The sequence below is a fragment of the Pseudopodoces humilis genome, chromosome 6 (assembly GCF_049639895.1).
Source record: "Pseudopodoces humilis isolate 2021_Gansu_Grassland_sample_001 chromosome 6, ASM4963989v1, whole genome shotgun sequence".
NCBI classification, from domain to species: Eukaryota; Metazoa; Chordata; class Aves; order Passeriformes; family Paridae; genus Pseudopodoces; species Pseudopodoces humilis.
In genome coordinates, this window is record NC_142205.1 from 8,961,746 (window position 1) to 8,984,559 (window position 22,814).

Genomic DNA, 22,814 nt, shown 5'->3' on the forward strand with positions numbered 1-22,814 from the left:
CAGATCCTCAGGAGCTGAGTTGCCCTGGGTCTGGACTCAGGTTGGTTTGGACAACAAAACTGAGGAACAGTCATTTGAAGGAGAAATTTTAAAAGAAGGGACTTATCATGAAGCTAATTGGAAAAATCCACCTTGGCAGCTTTTAATATGTTAAGATACATTCCTACAGGTCCCAGAAGAGGCCTGCTCTCAGCCTCTGTGGAACTGCAGTGTCTCTGTCTGCCTTCTGTCTGGTATTGGCATGCCACTGCAGAACAGGCAGCGCTAGCCTGAATGAGAGATCTACAGAAGCCTGAACAGGCATTAACTTTGCCTGAAAACAGGGTTCATTTCTCTTGGATGCCTTTTGTTACCAATACAGCAAATAAGGAACTGAGCCCCATCCATACAGTCAGGCAGGTTTTCTGTATGATTTCAAGTCTCTTGTGTGAGGATATCTTTCTGCAGTTTTACAGATGATGTGTGTTTCAGTGAACGAGTGTAGTACAAATGGATAATGAAAGTTCACAAAGTTTATGCTACTAAAGTTCCTTTCACTGCATGCAGTTATTTTCTTACTCATTATGCCTTTATTGCTTTCTTTTAGGCAAGGAGCTGGGTTGCTGTTGCTATTCAACCAAGCAAGACCCTCTGTTTGGAGAACCATCCAACAAGGAGAGACCACGAGTGCAAGGCCAGAAGGAGCTTTTCTTAATTTAAAGGGTTCAGAATTGCTGGAAACTCACAGCCTTTCACTTCAGTGTTGCAGTAGCAGAGCTGACAGGTTTTATGCATTCTGGTGTACAAGCTGAGAAATGTGACTTGTGAAGGTAGGGGGTGCCTTGGTGTGTGTGCTTTGCCTGGTGAGGAAGGGGCAGGTAAAGATTTTGTGGTGTTTTATCAAGAGACCTACCAGTGAATTTGGTGTGAAAGCCAAAGCACTGCATAACAGACAACTTTTCTTAGGAGCAATAGTTTATGGCCCATCATCTGAAACAAAGGTTTGTATGTAAGTCCTTCATAGTGTAGCATTTCTTGGTTAAGCCAGAACAAGAAACAATCATGCTTTTTACCAGCTGGGGGGGAAAAAACCCCAAAACCTCAGTAAAGTCACACAGCTCTCAAGAGAGGCATTTCTGTACAGAAAACCAGCAGATCTGTCCTAGATTTATGCCACAGGTAGTCAAATGCCAGTCCTCATTTATTGCACTTATTGATTTATGTGGTAGCTCTAATCTGTGCTTGATCTGTAACTACACCTGTTTGTTTGTTAGTCCAGTGTTGTCCTTGCCAGTTCCCCAGCACTGAAGTGCTCTCCTTTCCTAGGATTAGTGTGCAACTAACCTCTGCTTAGACTAGGGACTAATTCACAGAATTTAAATTCACAAGAATAGGTGCTATTAATTTTTGTGTACTGTGTATTCTTCTAATTCCCGAATCTGTTTCTTATTGGAAATTATTTCTTTTTGTAGGTCAGTCTGTACAACTATACCCACAGGGATTAACATACACAGAAACGTACAGCAGACTTCAGCTTCTGCTATATATTAAAGCAGTCATCATCTCAATGCAATTAAAAAAAAGGTACTGACAAGACCTAACTTACTTTACTGTTGTGTTTGTGTTCTAGTGTCTTCTAGTGTTAATCAGTACAAAAATCAAGTCCCTTCCCTGTTTTGCTGTATCAGTCACTGGCATTATATTGATGTACAATAAAGCTGTAAACCAGGCTTGTCTAATGAGAACAGTCAAAAAAGTAAGATTAGCCTATGCCACAGGAAGTTTAATCACATTTCTCATATTCTCTGGGCTGAATCTGATCTCTAAGACCTTAAAAGGCAATGTAAAAAATGGCCACTAAAAAAAAGAAAAAAATAAAACTTTCTGTATGTTTGTGCATGTTGTGTTGGGAAGAAGCAGCTAGTAGTGAATCACAGGGCTGCAGTCATTGTAGATTAATAATAGATTAATCTACATTAATACATGATTATTAATCTAATTACATTAGATTAATAGTAACCATTGCTGCATGCAATAGCCCAGGCATTGCTTTTGGAAATATCCCACCTAAGACAACAGTGGCATAAACCACCATCTTCCTTTGGAGCTACAACAGGAACTATCCAGAAAAATATCCACATTCCTCTTGAAGCATAGAACAGGGAATGAAGCAAAGCAGAAGACAGGAGTGTTGTTACAGAAAGTAAATTTTCTTTAATTATGAAGTGTCATGAGGGCACTAGGCCTTTAGTTTCTATCCCATCCTTAGCTCTTGCTCTGACACAGTGAGAAACACCTGGAGCCAGGGCTGCAAAAACCTGTGGCACTCAGATTTGTATACTTTAATAGCCTAACTCCTTTTCAAAACAGTCCCCTGCTATTTCTTGAAGCTCTCTCCAATGCAGACAGGATAAGAAGAAATTTAAGTTAGTATTGACATAGTCAGATGTGTGTGACATGGTAGGGGGTTAAACGTGTTCCTGTGCCTCTGAAATGTCAAGCTCCTGCTCAGAGATGAGTGATTTTTTTTTTTCAACATATTTGAAAATAGTCTGAGAATCTGGTTATCACTAAAGTAATGAAATAACTCATATCTGAAACCATGACATTTAATTAGCCCTTAGTATAATTACTATTTCACATTTAAATACTTAGAGCAAGAGATTTTTGACACCTTTACTAACATAGTAAAGCAAATGCACAATCACTTTTATTATAAAAATAATCCTTATGTCAAATAGGAATACAATCAATAATTACACAAATATACATTTACAAATCTTTAAGATAGATACTTATGGCACAGAAAATATAAATATCCCTGTACCTTCTTCCTGTGCAAAAAAGGCAGGCTAGTTTTAGTCAATAACCAGCCCATTTATGTTTTCTTCTGATTTCTGTTAAATAGAAGGATTTTCAGATGAGATGTCTGAAAGTTCAGCCTCATGAGTCAACAAAATATTTTTGCTTTTAATCCAGATAAAGCACAATAAGATTTTTCCTATCTTCTGCCAAACTATTCCTTCCTGTTCTTCAGCCTACATTTTTTGGAAGAGGAGGAAAATTTCAAGTTCAGTAATTTTTTTCACAAGCCATCAGACTGCGGTAGAAAATTAGACCCAAATAAAGTCAAGCTGCACTCTGAAGCTAAACTACCACCATAGGTTTCAGTTTAGTTTGTAGTAGAACCTGTGTTACACTTGCCTTCCTTGTAGCTGTCAAAAATAATTCTTCAGAAAAACACTCTGCTTTCTCTTGAAGCCTTTCACACAGTCCAAGAGAAGGCAAAATCAAGCAAGAGGTAGATATTGTTCATCCTCCTAATTCCCCAGAGCTCTCCATTTGAATTAACTCTGTTTTAGGACTGTAGGAGATATATATAGAGCAAGTTTTATGTCTATAAAAGTAGTGATCGACTTACACCCCTCACATCCCGTGGTCACTGACAACATTCAGCAACATGCTTGAGGAATTCATCACTGAGTTCATCACTGAAAAGCCTCATGCAATGAGGGCATCTGAGTTCACCCTGTGCCCTGCCTTCAGATCCCAAGTTTGTGTTGTCCCTAGGAGGAGAAGCTTGTTCAGACTGTGAGTTTGTTCTTCTTGTGCCTGTCTGGCCTGGGCTGTTGCCTCGTAGATGTTCAACATTTGTCTGAGCGTACAAATGATTTTGGTTACCAGCATGAACTCTGAAATGACTACTTGTGTCTCTTGGGTCCTAGAAAGAGAAAGAAGAGCTCTTGAAAAAGATGCAATAAAAATATATTCTTCAGTGGGTGATATTTTATCATCTTTATCTGAAACACCACTCAAATATTTATCTAGGACTTGTAAATAAATCGTCAATCAGTTTTTGCATTGTTATTAACATTGTTTTAAAGAAGGTTTGTAGAAAACACAGAATACAGCCAGTGTGCTACTTTAAAGATGCAAAGAGTCATGGCTGTCCTCTGCCTTCTAAGAATTCACCCTTCCTATGCTGATCCAAAAGGAGAAGAGAAAGGGACTGGAAAGGGGTATTACATCTGAACTGGGAAGCATCTGCACCAGAACTGACTATGAAACAATCTAAGTTGTTGATAGCTGCACTGAACTGAAAGTGTTTTAAAAATACTAAAATATTTTAAAAATATATTTAAAAGTATATTTTAGTCCCAAATCCTGCTGATATGCTTAAATTTAAAAAAGGAGCATGCTGCTTTCTTACCTGTCTTCTTGCTAGCTGGTGTTGCAGACATGCAACTTCTGCCTGAAGTTCTTGTATTTTACTCTGTGCTCGTTCTCTGTCTGATCTCTCAGATGTGAAATCATCTTTATAAACCAGGACCTGAAATAGAATTATTTTGTCAATATTTTATAAATCAGAGCATTGGCAGGTTAGATTGAAAAGCTGAGGCTATGATTCCTTTGTTACTTATTCTCAGAATCTCAGTATAATCTTCTCTATCATAATTCAAAGGTGTTTATATTTATTTTACAGATCTGTCATATTCTGTATTAAAGCCAGCAGAACTGCATGGGGTTCTTTAAGTAGCAAGTTTCCTTTAAATCTGTGTTGTTAAGTATCTGTAAAGCCAAATGTGCAAAGACAGGCAAATGTCCAAAAAATAAATCCATTGTTTCCCCTTGCACTTCAGTGGTCTGGGAAGAAACTAGGAATTCCCATATCTAGGAAAAAGAAATTTAATGACCTGTTGCTCCAGCATTTGTATGCGCTCGTTATCTCCTTCGCTAGCCTTCTTCATGTCTTCTAGTTCTCTCTTGGTTTTTATGCACTCATTCATTTTTTCTTCCAGTAGCTTGTTTAACCGGAATATCTCCTTGTGCATCAGGTCAGAATTCCTTTGTGCTGGAGTTCCACTGTGGTGCTGCTCCAGTTGTGACTTCATCTCCTTCAGCTGCAAGTGGAGTCGCTTCACGTACTCATCCCTACTGGCATCGTACTTCTGCCACTTCGCATTTAAATCTTCCACCTGAAAGTTTATCCAGGAGAGCCATGAAGAACAGGAAGACACAAACATCCAAGCTTTCATAGGCTGCCTATATATGCAGGACCAAAATTCTCCAGGGGATAATGTAACATGCTGGCTCGGCCCCTGAAAGTGGGTAACTCACTGTACATTGTGCAGACCCTTCATGGGCAGCCTTCCCATCTCCCAGACCAAAGGGACAGTATTAAATAATGTGGGAAGGGAGGGGTTGGTGTTCACCCCAGGCCTAGTGCTGCTCTTCTGGGGTGGAATACTGATCTATGGAAGGAACATGAAAATTTTCTTCTGCATTGTATTTTTAACGATAAAAACGCAGTATGCTAAAAATTACATAATAAGTTGTTCTTATCTAAGGGAACAAAAACTGTGTGCCATGTTGAAAGGACTAAAAACTGTCCTGCTTTAAAACCGCCATGTAATTAGATTAACCAGACCTCATCTATTCCAAATTTACTTTAACACAAAATACTTAACAAATAATCATCTGTAACAAAATGAAAGCACTCACATGAGCTACTTTTTGTTTTAACATCCTGTTTTCCTCTTGTAGGTTGCAGATAAGAGCTTGAAGTGAAGTTTCATTGTCTGAAAGCTGTAATTTTCAGATAAAATTAGGTGGTATTTTAACATAAAAATCTCAAATGCTGTTTGGCTGTGCTGTTAACTGGAAGTAATATTTTTTGTTTTAAAGTGATGTGTAATGACACATCACATCACAATCTAGGGTTTTACAACCTTGGTACTATTAAATAAATAGACCTCATGACAACAGAGTTTGAGTTTACACAATAGAGTTTACACTACTTGTCTGGAGTGGGAGAATGCATGACAAAGGCACAGATATGCCTTCATCTTGCTTTGTTATTACTATCAATTTTGGCCAGTACTAGGAAGAAATTACTGAGGAGGAAAAAACCCTGCTTGCTAAATAATTGACTAAAATGATACCTCTTTTTTACAGTTGTGACATCTGCTTAAAAAACCCCGGTGTACATGAGTAATATAGAACACTTTTGTGCAAAATTCCCTAGAATCAGCTAGTAATGGCATCTGAAATTTCTCCTCTTCAACAGGGAAGTCCCCACTGTACAAGGTTAGCTTCTTATTGCATATATCAAAGTCAATCGAGTTTCCTGTCTATCAATTACATGTTAAATATGATAATGCCAAGTGTTTCAAGTCCTTAAAACGTCCTTTTTTCTTCTATCTACTCAACCCCTATTTCTTACAAGTAACTTTAATGTAAGTTTTCTTTGGAAACACTTCTGGGATGTTTGACAAAGCAGACGTGAGTATGTACAGAGCTCATCACAACAGCACAGATGAGTGGTCATGTGAAAAACAGCATTACCATGGTGTAGCAGTAAGAGCATAAGTCAGAAGCATTCTCTTTCATGAGAACTATCTGTAGCACCCTACTCAAGGTTCTGATCTGTTACTAGAGACAGCACAGCTAATGTTATTTCTTTATGGTGTTTTAATGAATTACCTAATGACTCTCAGCCATAAGGACTTCTGGAACAACAGAACAATGATCTACCTTTACCCCATGCTGAGAACTTTAGCTAAAGCCTCAGCAGACATTAGCAAAGTACACCAAAATTCAGGTGTTTCCTTGTGCCCTGCAGTAGCATTTCTGACACTGCCCTATATGAAGCTTTTTTTTTTAAGCATCCCTCCTGAAGAGAAGCACTACCCTGCACTCAGAGGCCAGGGGGAATCCCAGAGCAAAAAAAACAAACAAAGGTAAGACACCTTGACTCATATTCCCAAATCAACTTTCTGTAGGTCTGTTCTATGTGTGCAAAGCCAAATCCTGATCTGAGAAGATCACGTATTAGAGTTCTTAATATAAATACTACTTTGAAGTATCTCTACTTTGTTTAACGATTTTGATACTTAAACAAGTAATCAGGAGAGATCAGCTTCAAAATCACAGCACCATCTAGTGCTGCACAGAAGCAGAGATGGTATAAGGTGCTGTCTTCCGTGTATTGAGGGAAGAACTGTGATCATGGAATTGCTGAGGCTGGATGAAACCTCTCAAGTACTTCTCTCCAAAAAAGCCTCTGATGATGAGATGGCCAAAGTTGAAGTGGTAGGCAACTGCTTCCATCCTAAATTTCAGATATACAGAAGCACTTATCATTGCCATGGCAGTCTTAACACCCTGCATGAAATTATTCAAAGGGCTTCTCACCATTCCCCAGTTACAGCTATCATATTGTAATTAACATCTCAGAAGCTAATAAGACTTTAAAGACACACGCAGTAGCTGTCAGAATACCTGATTAGATCTTTCTGTAGGTGTCTGGTCATCTGAATTCTCCTTCTCTTTTCTTTGCTTCTCTTCTAGACATTTTGCCAGATGTTGACACATTTCTGCTGTGGATGCTAATTTACGTTGAAGTTGGTGAGTTTCATCAGTGAGTGAACGGCACAAAACATCACTGGTGGCCTGAGCCTTCTCCCTCTCTGCCAAAGTCTTCTGCAGTCTTAAGATTTCTCTCTCTTTTTCATATGGAGGCTGATTTATCATCTGCTGTATCTCTCCATTTTTCTCCTCTAGCTGCTGATTCAACTTCTGCACTTCCTAAACAGAGGGGGGAGGGGAAGTTATTTAAAAGCAAAACAAACTCAAAGGTCAAAATAAATCTCAGACTGACTTCAATATTGCCGTAATTCCTTATTGTTCCTGTACTCATTGCAAAGTACTTAAAAAGTAGACTAAATCCATTTCATTTCTTTATGATCACAAGACCTTGGAACTATTGGATCAATCAAGAACTGCTCAGGCAGCCATGCAAGCACTTTCTAACCAGTAGCATGGAGGAACAAGCAGCAAAAATTCAGGAAGATTTTATGACTATACAGCAGCAACAAAAACAAGAAACAAAGTAATTTAGGATGAATAACTGTGCAGACTGAAAAATACTTAAAAGTCCCGCACACTAAACTACCAGATAATAGAGATTGTCCTCAAAAGAAAAAAAGGAACTGTAGTCATCAAATCTAGTGAAGTGTATTCAATGCCTGCCACTGTCAAAAGAACAAAGCAGAGGTAGCACACAGAGCAACTTTCCCACCTAGGAAAGCATAGGAATGGTAAGGTAAGGACAAGCAAGCAGAAAATAAAATCCATGTGGCATTAGTTTGGCCACAGCTGACTCCCAGGTACATGGAGAGGGGGTCTGGCACAACCCTAGGAATCACCTGTGTACCTTGTTTCTGCTTCTCCTCCTATTAGAAGCTCTGTGGGATCATCCACACTGCATTAACATCTCCACAGGTGTTTTGGGAAGGAAGGGGTTTGCTTGGTGACTGGTGCAAACCACATATGATTCCATGCACCTGAAAGGCCTGACTTTGTAAACAAACAAGCTGTTTTTTACACACCCTCAAGAAGTAGCAGATGCTGGTACCAGAAACCTCTGTAGCACTGCTCCTCCAGAACTGAGGATCTCTGGATGCCAATGCAGACCATGAGACAGCTACAACCTCAGCTCTATCATTCCAGTTCTCAGGAGTGCTAATAGAGCTGTAAATCACTGGGATCACTCTTTGCCAGCACACTGGCCTCTGGCTTCACAAACATGTCTTTTATAATTGGTTATTATTTAGTGCCAATTATTTCAGCATTCTGACTGGGCATAGAATTTTATTCTTTCAAGAAGTAAGTATTAACATCTGACATAGATAAACAGCACTTGTTACAGACACTTAAATTCTTTAGCATCATACTGAATGCTAAACTTCCCCTTTAAAGATATCCAGCATCAACCTTTCAAATATATTCAGATACCACAGGTTTGTCATCTGTCTGCAGAGTGTCAGTGAGATCATCTCTTATAACAAATTTCCAAACATGAACTTTTTAAAATGTAGTTTATGTGAGTGTCATATATGGAAAATGTTTTGTATAAGCATTAGGTCAAGAGATTACTTATGACAAAAACACTTGTTTCAGTTTTAAGTAGTGCTGCTCAGTTTGAAAATTACTTCATGCAGCTTCATCTAGAAATAAATGCTTTAAGAATCTTTGAGTATTTCAGACTAAACCTGGGAAAGTCTTAATGACAGTAACCAAAACAGCACTTGTTTTGGATGGGGAGGGATGCAGTTTTCAGGTTTATCTCTGTCAAGAAAGATACCGATTTCCCTAATCTACCTCCACACAATCCAGACTTGTCAGTAACTTCTTCAAATATGAACGTGCTACCTCACTGTCAATACAAAAATTCATTTTTAAGAGCACTTTAAACAACACACTTTAACAGAAAAATTCGTGGCATCAGCTGATTATCTTTGAGAACAAAATTGTTGCACCTAATAAATTCAAGGACTATTTTACTGTTTTTCTTTCTCCTTATGAAAATAGTCGCACGAAGAATCTACAGCGCCGTGCTAAGCTTTTGGCTCAGGATTCATTGGTTTGCCTTTTTGAGGTGAACGCAAGGGACGCCACCTCTGGACATAAACGGGGGAGTTGCTTTGGGCAGCCGGGGCCGGACGGGCATCGCTCCAAGGGGCTCAAACCCTCTCTGCGCTCCGGGGCCGCCCCGCTCTCAGCGCCGGTTCCTGCGCGCCCCCAGCTGTTCCCAGCACCCGCCCAGCGCTCCGAGGGCGGAAGGGCCGCAGCAGCCCCCGGCCCCCAGCACGGCACCCCCGGCCCCTCACTCCCGAGGGAGCGGCGCGGAAAGCCGCGGCGATGCTGCTCCGCTCCCTGCGCGCCCGCGGCTTTACCTGGCTCAGCGTCTCCACTCTCCGCGCCGAGAGCCGCTCGCTGTCCCTCAGCTGCTCGCGGGCCTGCCCCAGCTGCTCCAGCAGGCTCTCCACCAGCGAGCGGGCCGGCTCCGCGCCCGGCGCCGCATCCGCGCCCTGCGCCGGGAGCTGCCGCTGCCGGGCCAGGCTGCCCCGCAGCTCCCGGATCGTCGCCTCCTTGGCCGCCAGCTGCAGCTGGAGGTGCTTCAGCTGCTGCGCGGACTCGTGGTACAAGGTGCAGAGCGCGTTGTACCGAGGCACTTTATTCTTCAAGCTCCTATTTTCCCGGTGCAGCTTCTCCAGAGTCTCCTCTACCTGCCTGAAGCGGGTCACCAAGGGGTCTGTGCTGCCGGCCTCGCTTACTGAGCACATGGCCGGGGTAGCTCCCTTCTGTTCCTTCTCCAGGGTGAACAGGAGCCCAGGCAGGTGCATAAAACCCCAGAGTGCAACAGAACCGAGGCAGCGGCTTCGCTCTTCCGCCTTCCCCGCCGGAGGAGGCGGCAGCCGCTTCCTTTAAGTGCTCGCAGGACCCGCCTGTGCCGCTGCTTTTTTCTGCGGCGGGGCCGGGCGGGGCCGCGCTCCGCCCTGGGGGAGAACCCCGGCAGTGCAGAGCGCTCTTTCCCGCGCGGCCAGCGCGGGATGTGGCCCCGCGGGCAACGCTGCCCGGGGAACCCCGGCAGGGGCAAGCGGGAGAACCGGGGACGGGGGGGAGAAACCTGGGGGCGAGGAAGGCTCCGAGGGCACGGGGGAAGTCCCGGCTGAGCGAGGGGAATGCGGGCAGACAGCTCCAGGAGGGGCGCCGATGGGGAGGACGGGTCCCGGCGGAGCGAGGGTCCCTCGGGGGCTGGCGGGCGGCGCCGGCCCCGCGTTGCGAAAGCCCCGGAGCGCCGCGTCCTCCCGGCGCCGCTGCGGGAATTCCCGGCTCGGAGCGGGACTTTCCCAGCCGGCGGCGACCCCCGGGCTCTCCGCTTCGCCCGCCCCAGCGGCCCCGGCCCCGGCCCCGACCCCAGGGGCAGCAGCAGCAGAAAAAACGCGCAGGAATTTTCTGGTGGTGCGTCTGCGCCCGTGGCGAGGGGATGGCTCCGGACCCAGCGCGTCCCTCCTCACAAGCCGCGTACCTGTGCAGGTGTCGAAGACGACCTTCCTTAGCAAAGACCTCGAAGAGACCAAAATCTTCGGTCGTCAAAAACCGTATCTCCGGCCGGTGTTTCTGCTCTCAGGATGAGTTGATGAGAGCAAAATCAGCTGCTTGACACTGAATAAACTGCTGCCCACCGGCTGCCCTATGGTGGAGAACCTTTTTATAGGCAGTGTAGAGACAGAACGTGTTAATCAGGAGTCAGGGAGTAGCACTGGTGTAGTATTTCTCATAGGGTACGGTAAGCTGGACTGAGAGAAAGCTTATTTTGGATCGACTTACTTAGGTCCATGTTACCATTCTGATGGAACCAAATGGGAGGAAAGAGCCTTAAACTAGTACAAAAATAAGTTCCAGGTTACATTTGGTTATTATTTGCGATAGTATGTACTGTGTGTACGTGTATGCATGTGCATCATAATGTGTACAGCACAGAGCTCCAAGTGTGCACACAGCCTTAGTGTGCAAGACTCAGCACAATCACGGGAGATGTTTCTGGCCCAAGTGCCTAAAACACAGCAAGTGAAAATCACCACATGCTATGGGTGGAGGCAGCAAAAAGAGAAGACTTTAGACAATGTGATAGAGAGCAGCCTCCTGTTTTAGTAGGTCTCAGGGTAAAAAGACACAGCAATGAATAATTTGTGTGGAAGTATTTACAGGAGTGGGAACATGATGAAAGGAAAATACGGTGAATTTCAAAGCTGCGACTGTCAGTTGCCCTGGTGATGGATCAGGAGCCTCATGGTAGAGGCTCCTGACACATGATAGAATATTTCAGCCTTTCATTAGGATAATGGATGCAAATTCAAACAACATAAGTTGCAATCAAGTACAGGAAAAAATATTTTTCTGTAAGGGTAATCAAACATTGGAAGTACAGGGTGAGGGCTAAAGACCTCCTGAGGTTCCTCCTAACCTGAATTATCCTGTGATTCAATTAAGTTTTTTGAGGTAGAAAGTTATTACTTTGTCCACTTAATTATTCTAATAATTATCCAAACTATTAGTAGTAATAAATTCAAAACAGTCTCTTAGCTTAGCTGTTTCTAAAAATGTAACTGAATTTTATAGAATTTTTTTGCACAAAAGACCCTGTGTGACAGAAAAGGGTAAAGCACTTGTTTATGGTACAGGTCCCTGGCATATTTGCTGTTTCATCTAACACTGTAAATATCAAATGATTTAGGACAATGAAAAATCTGTGTGAAAGTTGAGGGAATATAATTTTTTATTTTTTACTTGTAGAGTTATATTCTACACCCTTAAGATGCTGATTTTGCTGTGATGAAAGTAAAGTTCCTGCTTTAAAATACCTATACTTTACAGTTTTCATATACATTAGAAAGAAAAGTGAAAAAAACACATAGGCTTCATGTTACATTTTCATTATTGTGTTATGGTCAGAGCTAACTGAAGAGTTTGGCACAAGATTGCTTTTGCTGTCTGTCAAAATATTTTGTAGAAACATATGATGATGTCTTGGTACTGGAGAAATGTTTGGTTTCCTGCCAATTAATTAGCAAACTACAAGGAAAGTCAGTGATCCTGTGTTTGCAGATGGGGCAGTGCTAACCTCAGACCAAGCATCAGGGAATTTAGTTAGCTGCCAAATAGAATCCTTTATAATACGGTTACATTTGTGGCATTGTATTGGTATATTAAAATCAAGCATTACTGAAAACTCGGTATGAATAGTGCCTTGGATGGAGGCAGCATTCCCCCAGGAAAACACCACTGACTTAAGGGAAATTTGACCTGCGTAAGTGCTGAGTAAGAAACTGATCCCACATGTTCTTGGGAATGCCCTTAGCTGACTGTTTGTTTTTGTCAGTTCTGAAACACAGAGGAATTCCTGGGAATTCAGTCAAAGAAACTGGTGCCAAGGAATGAATCACATCTTAAGCCGTGTTTCGTAGTACCTGGCTTTTCCTGGATTGCCTCTCGTGCGCTGTTTGTTGATAAAGCAGCTGGTTTGTGCTGTGTCACACTTGTCCTTTTTGGGGTTGGACAATCATCAGGGCTTATTAAGTTCTGTATGAAAAACAGGGATGCTCTGCATGACTTAATATAAAGCAAAAAAACTTTATTTTCCATACCATACTGGTTTCAACATGAAATAAAAGGTGAAGTTCACTTTAACTCTTTTTCAGTATAGGGTGTAACAGGATATTAAACCCATGTGGGAAAAATTTAACCTCAGATTTTTTTAAAAGAACTCTTAACAAAGTTGTTTTGAATAAGTAATTCTGTGCATATCACAACTTGCTATAATGTGTGAGATACATCATAGAGTGCATGACCAAAAGGGATTAGATACTGCTTAGAAACAAAAAGGAAGTGAAGCTGCTCCTAGCAAAGCAGGATGAAAGAAAGATGAACAGTATGTTTAGATTAATGAAGGGTTCATATATGTACATATATTTAAAATTTAATTTTTAAGCATAAGTGATTTGTTGAGGGAATAAGAATGATTCCTGTAAATGTAGTAGTTCTATTTCTGTAACATAGTGAAAATCTTATGAGTCTTTGTATTTAAAAGAGTAATTCTCTGTGGACAAGATTATACAACATATTGGGGGGGTTCTATTATTTATAATAGTGACCTCTGCTCAATTTGTAAGAAATTTTATTTTTCACTTGTGAACTCCAGATGTCATTCAGCCAATCAAGCTGTGGTTTACCCCATGGTCTTAAGTCACCACTGATTGTTCTGGAGGGTAAGTTGTGGCATAATGACACTTATAAAGTGTTAGAATTGCCTTGAGCTGATTTACCTAAACAGAACTAATTAGAAATTAGTAGGTGATCATTTGGCTGTTGTAGGCTGAAGAAAAAAAGCAGTAAGTTCACATTTCCTTTGCTGTAGGTTGTGCAGTGCAAAGGGAGAAAAATAACCTGTAAAATAATCTGACATACTCCCTTGCTACATAAGATGCTGCCTGAGACCTCTATGTGCATCCAAAAGTCTGATTTTCATGCTGAACAACTGAAGTATTGATGCTTTTGTGACTCATAGATTAACAATAATTATGAGCTGCAGGCATGTTTACACTTCTTCCATGGGCAGGACTAAACATCCTTTATATACATCACTGTAATGGATGTTCTGGTGATATAATGTTGGACATGTTTTGCTGCTGGAATGACAAACTCACTGAGAGCTTGGCCCGAGGGCTGCCAGGATTCCCGAAACTGGGTGAACTCATTGCTATGACGTACATATGTGGCCATCTCTGCACTGAGGCTCCGACTTGGAACACAACATTCCTTTTTCAGTCTTGTTTTCTGTTTACACACATGAAAATATTTAGTTTAGCTAGGGGAAATAGAACGGGGTCTATTTATTTCTAATGTAAGATTTTCCATGCATTTTTCTTTTATTTTTTTTCCTTGTTTGCACTTCAGAGGATGTAACAAAAGTGTTTTGATGCAGAGGGCAGAGTCCCAGGGCCCATGTTCTTAATGACAGTAAGGGTGAAATAACCAGATTGAGCCATACAAAGCCATGACATTGGTCGGATGCATAGCAGTCCCAGCAGTTTCCCCTAAGAGCATTTCTTTCACATTTATATGGACTAAGGTGGTTCAGGCTCATCCTAATGGGTGTTGGTAGATAAGCTGGATACACACTTGGACGGGTCTCTCAAAAGGCCCTTGATGTGTTTGTGTCCATATCAAGGCAACAGCTTTTTCTTATGCTTTGTTATGCAGTGTTTTGAGTCTTTGCTGCAGTTCACCCCCCTGTGCTTACTGTTTGTATCCCCCCAAATGTTCAGCCATTTCAGGCCCTGCTTTAGTTTCCCCTGGATAGCCTCACTTTTGCAGTTTTTCTTTTGTCTGCCCGTGGCACAATAGTACCGGCTGGCTCAGCCTGACCTTGCAGACTGGAATCTATAGCAGTTCTGCTGCTGCTGCCTCTGGATCTGAGAAGTTTAAGCAGTTTTCTTGGTTCTTCAGAAAACCCTATCATGATTTTTGAGCTGTGATTCTATTTACAAGAATGTAAAAAGCTCTCTGGTGAATATAAGTGATCAACAAGTGGAGGCTGTTTCCTTACTCACAGCCTTACATCACCTCTACTTAGAAGCAAGTTACTTCTCTGAGCTTGTTCTGGATGAAACTTTGGGGTTTGCCCACATCTGTTTATTCCTGCTGAGCAGTGCAGGATATGTTGGCTTTTAGTTGTCATAGGACACCTTTTCCTAAATCTGATGATTTGAAATACTGCAGACAATTTTTTGTGTGTGTTGCAGGAAACACTTTCCTAATTCTTAATATATGATCCATATTACAGACTTTTTGTGGGTTTTACATATATTAAATGGATTTTCTGCTTTGGTTAATATAGAATAATGTGAGTTTTCTGGTTTCTGATATTCACTTTTCCTCAAAGGCCAGCCAATTTTAAAGCTAAACTGAGGGGGAAAAATAAAATTATTAAGTCTGAATAAGTACTTAGTATTCACTTGGAAGACTGGAAAGATTTGCAAGTAAAAGCCTAGTTGTTTACAGATTTGTTTGGTATGTTAATGTTGTGTAATGAAACTTCCTGAAGTGGTGTCCATGCTGTTTCCAATCAAAACCACTCATTCTAACTAGAGCAAAACCAGTTCAAACATTTTTGATCTTTAGCTTTTTCTTTTTAGCAGACAGACCTCTAGAGTTTGGTTAGATAAATTTCTGATTTAAATATCTTACTTTAAACATTTGTTTTAAGGGATGATGGGGAAAGGTGATTTCCTAAGATTATCAGGAACCAAAAAAGAAGTCACTGTTGAGTAGTAATTAAATTTTACTAGAATTCTAAATTAGGAAAAAGAAACATTGGATGCTTCTTAGAAAGTCCTTGGTAGTAGGTGGTGAAATAGTTTCAGAACTGTGATATAGAAGAAGTGTTGGGAAGAATTAAGTAATTAGAACAAGAAAGTGGAAGTGTCCTTACACCACCATTCACTCTTCTTCCACAGAAATAGCAACATTTCCTAAAATTTTGATTAGTGTCCAGTTCAGAGGCAAGAAACAACACAGCTACGTTCCTCTGGAGCTTCATCTGTAAAGCAGAAAATCTGTCAATCATCCTGTCAGGAAAGGGAAAAGCAGATTTTAGCAGAGCTTTAAATTCAAGTCATTAATGTAGTGTTTTGCAGACTGAAGTGAAGAACTAATGCCATGTAGATACCAGCTATTGAAAATTTCAGCTCTTGTTCAAGTGTGTTTTTGTTGTAAGCCAGAGTAAGCATATTCTTAGTCATAGGTTGTGCTTGAAGCAGATAAGCATTTTGACACTTTCTGTTCTCAAACAGAATTAATGGAACATGGAAAAATACTATTTCTGAGGAGCCTGCATGTCAGTACCTTCTCAGCTGTAGCACAATAAATTAGTCTAATGTGGACATGCAAGTAGGTATGGATTGTACAAGATTAAATCAGGAAACCATAAGAAAAAATAATGTATTTCTTGAAAGTGATAATTCCTAGGAAAAAAAAAAACCACTGTAGCTGTTTTCATGGCTGAATGTGTCTGAACTAGCTGGTGGCACAGGAACTTACACTTGTGTTACAGTGAAATATGCCTGTGTCTACAGGAATAAATCTTTCCAGCTCTAAATTAAATTCCAATTAAATTCTAATTAATTATATTAAATTTATGCAATATGTTATGATTATTGCTGGGTTAATATACATTTTAGGGTAGGTGACTGTTTGGCAAAGTCTTTATTTTCTTGCTGTAGAGGAAATACTATAGGGGATTCTAGATGTATGGTTTTCATTAAAGTTTCTGATGAGAGCTACTAATACATTTAGCTGAAAAAATAGAGAGGCCACCATCTAATGGAGTGAGTTGAAGAATTGATTGACACTGATTTCTGCTGTCTCTTCCCTTGAGTTTGCTGCTTGACTTGAGTAAATTTTGTAACAGCTTAATTTGCTTTGCCATTTGAACCTTCCAGTACTGACAATAGGGACATTGCTGTAGATGGCTTAAAGGCAAAAAGGGTACAGAATATTAAGCATTTGGTCTGTGGAATGAAGATCATATCGGTCTGTGCTTAGCCTTAGTTTTTAGAGAAAACCTCAAAGATTTGACTTCAGGCTGGTTTAACAGAATGGCCCATTTAATTGACACACCTGTTTATGACTGAAATGCTTGGAAGCCGGCTGTGAGAAAATTAATTGTGTTAGGCCTTGCATAAACAAAATAAGAAATGTTCTCTACACTGTAATACTCTACATACTGTCTCATTTGGGGGCTAGTAAGTCAGATTTAGTATAATTGTGACTTCCAGTTTCAGTGTACGCAGACACATAGGCACCTTTAAAAGGGCAGAAACAGTGGGTTTGAACTTCAAGGATTTCCACCAAAGTCACAATTTTCATGTAACCAACTTTGGAAATAGTCCTTTTTCTCTGAAAGCAGATTATAATATTGCCATAATCTTGTATTTACTTGAATTTACTCATTTTAGAAAATTTAGAGATGTTTTTGCAAGAGAATATTTGGAGGATGAGTGTTTTTGTTGGATAATCTGCTGTATCTGGAAAAAGAACAAAGACCATTTGAGATCATCTCTACTTCCTCAGATTAGTTGATCTGTCTTTCCCTACAAACTTTGCTTCTATTATATCTGTATATCACATTTGCACCATCACTACTGGGACTTAGAGATAAAACAACTCCTTGTAGTATTTTTTTAAAATCAGATTACTGATATGATGGTGTGTCCATTCGCTGACCCAACAGCTTTAAAAAAGATGAAACATAGTTGCCCCCATCTCTTATTTCCTGTGAGCTATGCAGGAAGTGTCTCAGAATGAAAGAAAAGCTATGAATTTGCCAGATAATGAGTCCGAATCTTGGTTCATGGTTCTTTCCTGTAGGCAAAATTATGGGTTTCTTGTAAACTGAAAGGAAGTGGAGTGAAGAAGTTCACTTGGGTGATAGTGAGAGTAACCAAATGATTGATTAGCTGTTGAGAAGAAAGCTGTGCTTTGGGCATTATTCCTTTCCACAGGTACTAGAGGAGTGTGATGGGTGGATCCCTGGTGGCAGGTAAGACTCCCCCAGCAGGGTTGGGAGAGAATCAGAGGGGAAAATGCAAGAAAAACTTGTGTGCTGGGGTAAGGAGGGTTTAGTAAAAGAGAAAAGAAAAAGAAACCAAACAACTGATGAGAAGGCATCACTCACCATCTCCCACCAGCAGCCAATGGCCAGACGACCTCTGAGTAATGGCTTCTTTTGACACACCACCACCACCCCCAGGTTTACTGCTGAGCACAGCGTTCAATAACACGGAAAATCTCTCGGGTCACTGTGGGGCTCTCCTGGCCATGGCCTCTCCCTCCTGCCCACCTCAGCCTTCTCCTAGGGGGCAGAGAGAGAAGCAGGGGAGGCCTTGAGGCTGTGCAAGCACTGTTCAGCAAGAGCTAAAGCACTCCTCTGTTATCAGCTTTGGTCTCAGATCTGAAACACAGCATTGTTCAGGCTGCTGTTACTAAAATTAGCTCCATCCCAACCACAGCGGTATGGCAAGTGTTACCCCAAAGAGAGGTGGGGGAAGACACTGATATTTTATGGCATTTACACAGCTCTTGCAATTTTCATTTAATAGAACGAAATCAGGCAAAGGCTTTTTTTTTTTTTTTTTTAAAAAAAAAATCTGTTTTGGAATGAGGAGACCTGAAGCAATGAGATACCAAGAGTTTTGCTCAAAGTTGCATGTAATATCAAAATATTATGAGCTGAGCTGAAGAAGCACAGAATCCTTGAGCTAAAAACATTGAAAATACTTTGGAAAATAATAGCCAGTTTTCAAGATGTAATGTCTGATCATAATAATTTCAGAATTTGTTCATGACTCCTGCTAATAAAGAAAATTATTTAGAATAGTCAGAAAACAAAATTTTTCTTTTTCCCAGGTTTACCTGGATTTAATGAATTAATGTCAATCTGTACTAGAAGATTACATGTGAAAGACATTTTCCAGCCTCTCCTTTTCTCATTTTTATTAATAATGTGACCTCAGCAAAACTCTCAGATGTACCTCTCCTGCAGAGCAGTATAAGCCAAATGGAACAAGCCTCTGCCAGAGCAGCGCCTTGAAAATTTCCCAGCATATCTCCATAACAGCTACAGGATGGCTTTGCCACTAGGGAGCTGTGATACCTGTCATGTCAGGCTTTCTGTAGCTCTGACAGAGCACATGACATTCAAAGTGCTGTTATCCCCAGGCTGATCACTGTGTATTTATTCCTGCAGCAGCCCACATAGGGGATTGCTACCCAAGAGGGCTCTAATTCTCTCAGGCAGAGGCAAATGGAATTGACAATCTGACCTTCCTGTACATTGTGACAGAACCATGGTGATAAAAGGGCTTTCCTGGCTGCTCTGTGTGGGAAGCACTTTGTGTCTTGGGCCGTATTGGAAAGAGGAGATGCTTTTGCATGGAGCAGAGGAGTGCTGTCCCTGCTTGTTGTGCTGCTGTTCCAGTCTGGAGCTGGTCAGTGCTCCAAGGAATTTCATGAACTGTTCCTTACTAATGCACAGATGTTGGAAGTCTTGTCAAAGGAGTTAGCCTGTTGCTGATTTGGTCCATATCTGTCATGCTGTGGCTTAAGTCTTACAAAGAAATTTGGAGTCTTTGGCATCCATGAGGGCAGATAGTGGAGAAGGGCCTTTCTCTCTGCTCCTGTCCTTGTGTGCACAGGCTTTTCCATTTATGGAAATGGATGATGTCCATAATTCTGCTCAGCCCTCTGACAGTGTCAGCCTTGCAGTGACTATGCCCCTATGGCTTGCCCACAGACTGGATGGGTTTAGCTAAATGCAGCATGAGATGTGACAGAATGGGGAAGTGATACCTTTTTTCGAAGTGTAGCATGCCCAATATGATGGTGAGTGGCTAAAGTCACTTCAGGACAGGGTCATAACAAACATAGTTGAGAATGGGCCCCCTTCACACATCTTTTGCCTATGGAACCAGACTGCCAGATTATCATGCTTCCCAGATTGTGGGATGCAGCATCCAGCTTAAAAACTGTACATATGCACAGCCAGCCTTTGGTTCACATCCTAGTTTCTATGCAAGGAGCTTTTAGCTTCTGTATTTCAAACAGCATTGCATATGTAACCTGTGCAGGGTGGACCAAGCAGATCTGCAGCTGATTTTAGCTCAGGTCAGCAGCCTTGGTCCCTGTCTGAGCACCACTGGGATCCTGGGACAGGGACCTTGTTGATCCTGACCCTGCCTCAATGCTCCTCACCTGCCTCCCTATTGACTCATCTAGGAAATACCCAGCTGTTGGCTGTCCCTGGTTCCTGCCCAGGGAGCTGCTCTGTTCTTCTGGAATAACTCTTGTGGGACTGTGGCTTTCATGGGTAAGGATGCTGCCCCTGCCTGCCTTGCTGTCCCCCTTGTTTTGTTAAGGTACCCAAAATAATGGAAGTACTGCTTTGTATCCTCCAGATTTTTGTGTTAATAGCCTGAAGCATATAACACATGCCCTGGCACATAGGTTTGGGCATAAATCTCATCACTCTCCTCCTTCATGGGAGGCTGCTGGTAAGGCTAGCTAGAAGAGCAAAAACCTCAACTGAGTCCTGTGCATATTGTCTGACCATTGAGCAGAAGTCCCCTTACTGTGCTCTTGAAGATGTAGCTGTTTTACCCGGAAAAGACACCCAGGAGCTCATTAACACACTGGATAGCAGAGATCAGAGTCCAGGAGGATACAAACTTCATAATGAAATAAATCCTCAAATCTCCATAAGCAGCTTGCTTTTCACATTGTCTGAGCTGCTGCTAAAAGCACAGAGTAATTAAAAGGACCTTAGGGCATTAGCTCTATTTTATTTTCCCCGAGGAAAGCTAGGGTTATTTTACTTGCCACACGCCTGCTGTTGTTTTTTGTTTAAAGTTTGCATGCTGCACTGTACTTGGAAGAAGTAAAAGTTGAAATTTTGCCATAGGCTTGAAAATGGTTAGCCTGTTCGTACTGAAAGGTTCAGCAACACTGGTCGCTGTCTCTCTTCGGGTGTTTCCACTCAAAATTCTACAAGGTGGTGTCAAACATCAACAAGCTTATGTCGGGAGGTCAGAATATTTGCAGTGACATCCTGGCACATGCAGATACTGGCATAAATGATGCCAGGCCCCCTTAGCAGACCTCTGGGAAGAACATCTCCACTTGGATACACACTTGACTTAAACATTCATCTCTGGGCCGTGCTAATGTTTAGTTGATAATCTCTTCTTGTTTGATATTGATTTACACACAACAGCCAGGCCACTTAATAGCACAACACTTCCTAGACACCTCCTAGGAAAATGAAGCATGTTGGAGCTGTAGAATGTAGCATTGATTTCTTTCAGTTTGCGTAATTCTGAACTTTGTTTCTGGTTGTACATACATACAAGGCACAGCGAGTACTCAAGTCTTTGTGCCAAACAAGCAAAAGCAGAAGTTGTAGCACTGCAGTTTGTACTATCAGGGTTCAGTGCTCAGGACTGTCACGTTTCTTGTTCTGGAGGTCCCCAGTGCATTCCTTGGTGTGTCAGCCAGGAAAGTGGCTGTCATGGCTGTACTTGGGACTTTCTGAAATTTTCTTGCCACCAAAAGAAATCTGACTGAATCTGGACTTAACCGTGTCAGTGCAACTGTAGGAAAATTTCTGAGAACATTTTGTTATGGGTAAGGGGAGAGTCTGAAACTGAGACTTTGTCACAAACCTGTGAAAATCTATAGGATGCAGTTTGTGTGCCTTCCCCTGTGTGTGACGCTGCAAACCAAGAGGGGTGGTTCCCCTGGGTGCTGTGCATGACTCTGCACTTACACGATGGCTTTGTGAGGCGGCTGGGCATGTAAAAATAGCTCTGCTTACTCAGATGCACCTGATGCCTGCAGAAAAATACCACTGCATGGTAAAGCTGGAACACCTTGTGCTTCTTTCCCATAACCAGCAGCAAACAGAAAGCAAGATTTAAAAGAGTCTGGAGATAAATCACACTTCATTTTCAGCAATCTGGGGGGGAAGTTTCAGCTTTTTTTTCAGCATTTTGGTTTTTCTCATTCCTTTTCATGGGTTCAGTTATTTTTTAGGGCATGGAGAACCCATTCATTTCTTATTCCTTTGCTAGGGTGATGCCAGTCCTGTTTCTGTAACTTGGGATCTTTGTGAAAACAAGTTGTTAATTTGTATTCCCCTTTGTCTGCCCATCTGAGACATTTTTTATAGGCACTAACATGCCCACTGGGGCCATTGCAAGGAACAGAAGATCCTGCTGCCTCAATGTGTTATTTCCATGTAAATACAGATTTTCCCTGAAGGCTAATTACAAGGCTTTTAAAAGACTAAAAACTTTTTATATAACAATTTTGGAGCAGGAACTTTTCTTACCTGGTATTATAAAATGTTATATAGAAATAGAAATGACATTGCATATCATAGGAGCTGTTTATATATTGTCAGTTCACACTTGTGTGCATGTGTAGACACACACACAGAGCCAGTGCTGTGCAGTCTTGGCAAATAGAGTACATAACTGACGTGACATACTGGAGAAACCTAGATTATAAAGTGACAGATTATATTCATTTGAGTCTCTTACTCTGTTTAGAGCAGTAATGAGTGGTTTTTTGGTTATTCTGGATCCTTGATTATTGAGCTAGGGCTGTGGGGTTTGTGTGTCTCACAATTCAACCTAAGGCAGTGTATTTCAGTGTGCTGATAATGATCTAATCTTGTTTGAAACAGTCTCCTTACCAAAAGATGACAATTGCACCCATTTACTTCAGAAATCCTGTGAGTCACAGCATCAGAGAGAAACTGAAACTGAAATCACTCCTCTGGTTAATATATTTTTTATCAATCTTTACTCTAGCAGTACCCAGACAGTTGGCTAACAGGTCAGGGCTCCAGATGCTCTTGGCATGTTATTCAG

The 22,814-nt window shown here is 41.5% G+C and overlaps 1 protein-coding gene across 1 annotated transcript; it reads right to left on the bottom strand.

Annotated features, from left to right (window-relative positions):
* Window positions 1-2,654: 2,654 nt before the first annotated feature.
* TNIP2 (TNFAIP3 interacting protein 2) lies at window positions 2,655-10,238 on the bottom strand. Its single transcript, XM_005518056.3, has 6 exons — window positions 9,717-10,238; window positions 7,261-7,566; window positions 5,482-5,565; window positions 4,674-4,955; window positions 4,190-4,309; window positions 2,655-3,700 (listed from the first exon to the last, which is right to left on the bottom strand). The coding sequence occupies exons 1-6, from the start codon at window positions 10,164-10,166 to the stop codon at window positions 3,419-3,421; spliced, it is 1,524 nt and encodes a 507-aa protein (XP_005518113.3). The 5' UTR covers window positions 10,167-10,238; the 3' UTR covers window positions 2,655-3,418.
* Window positions 10,239-22,814: the final 12,576 nt, after the last annotated feature.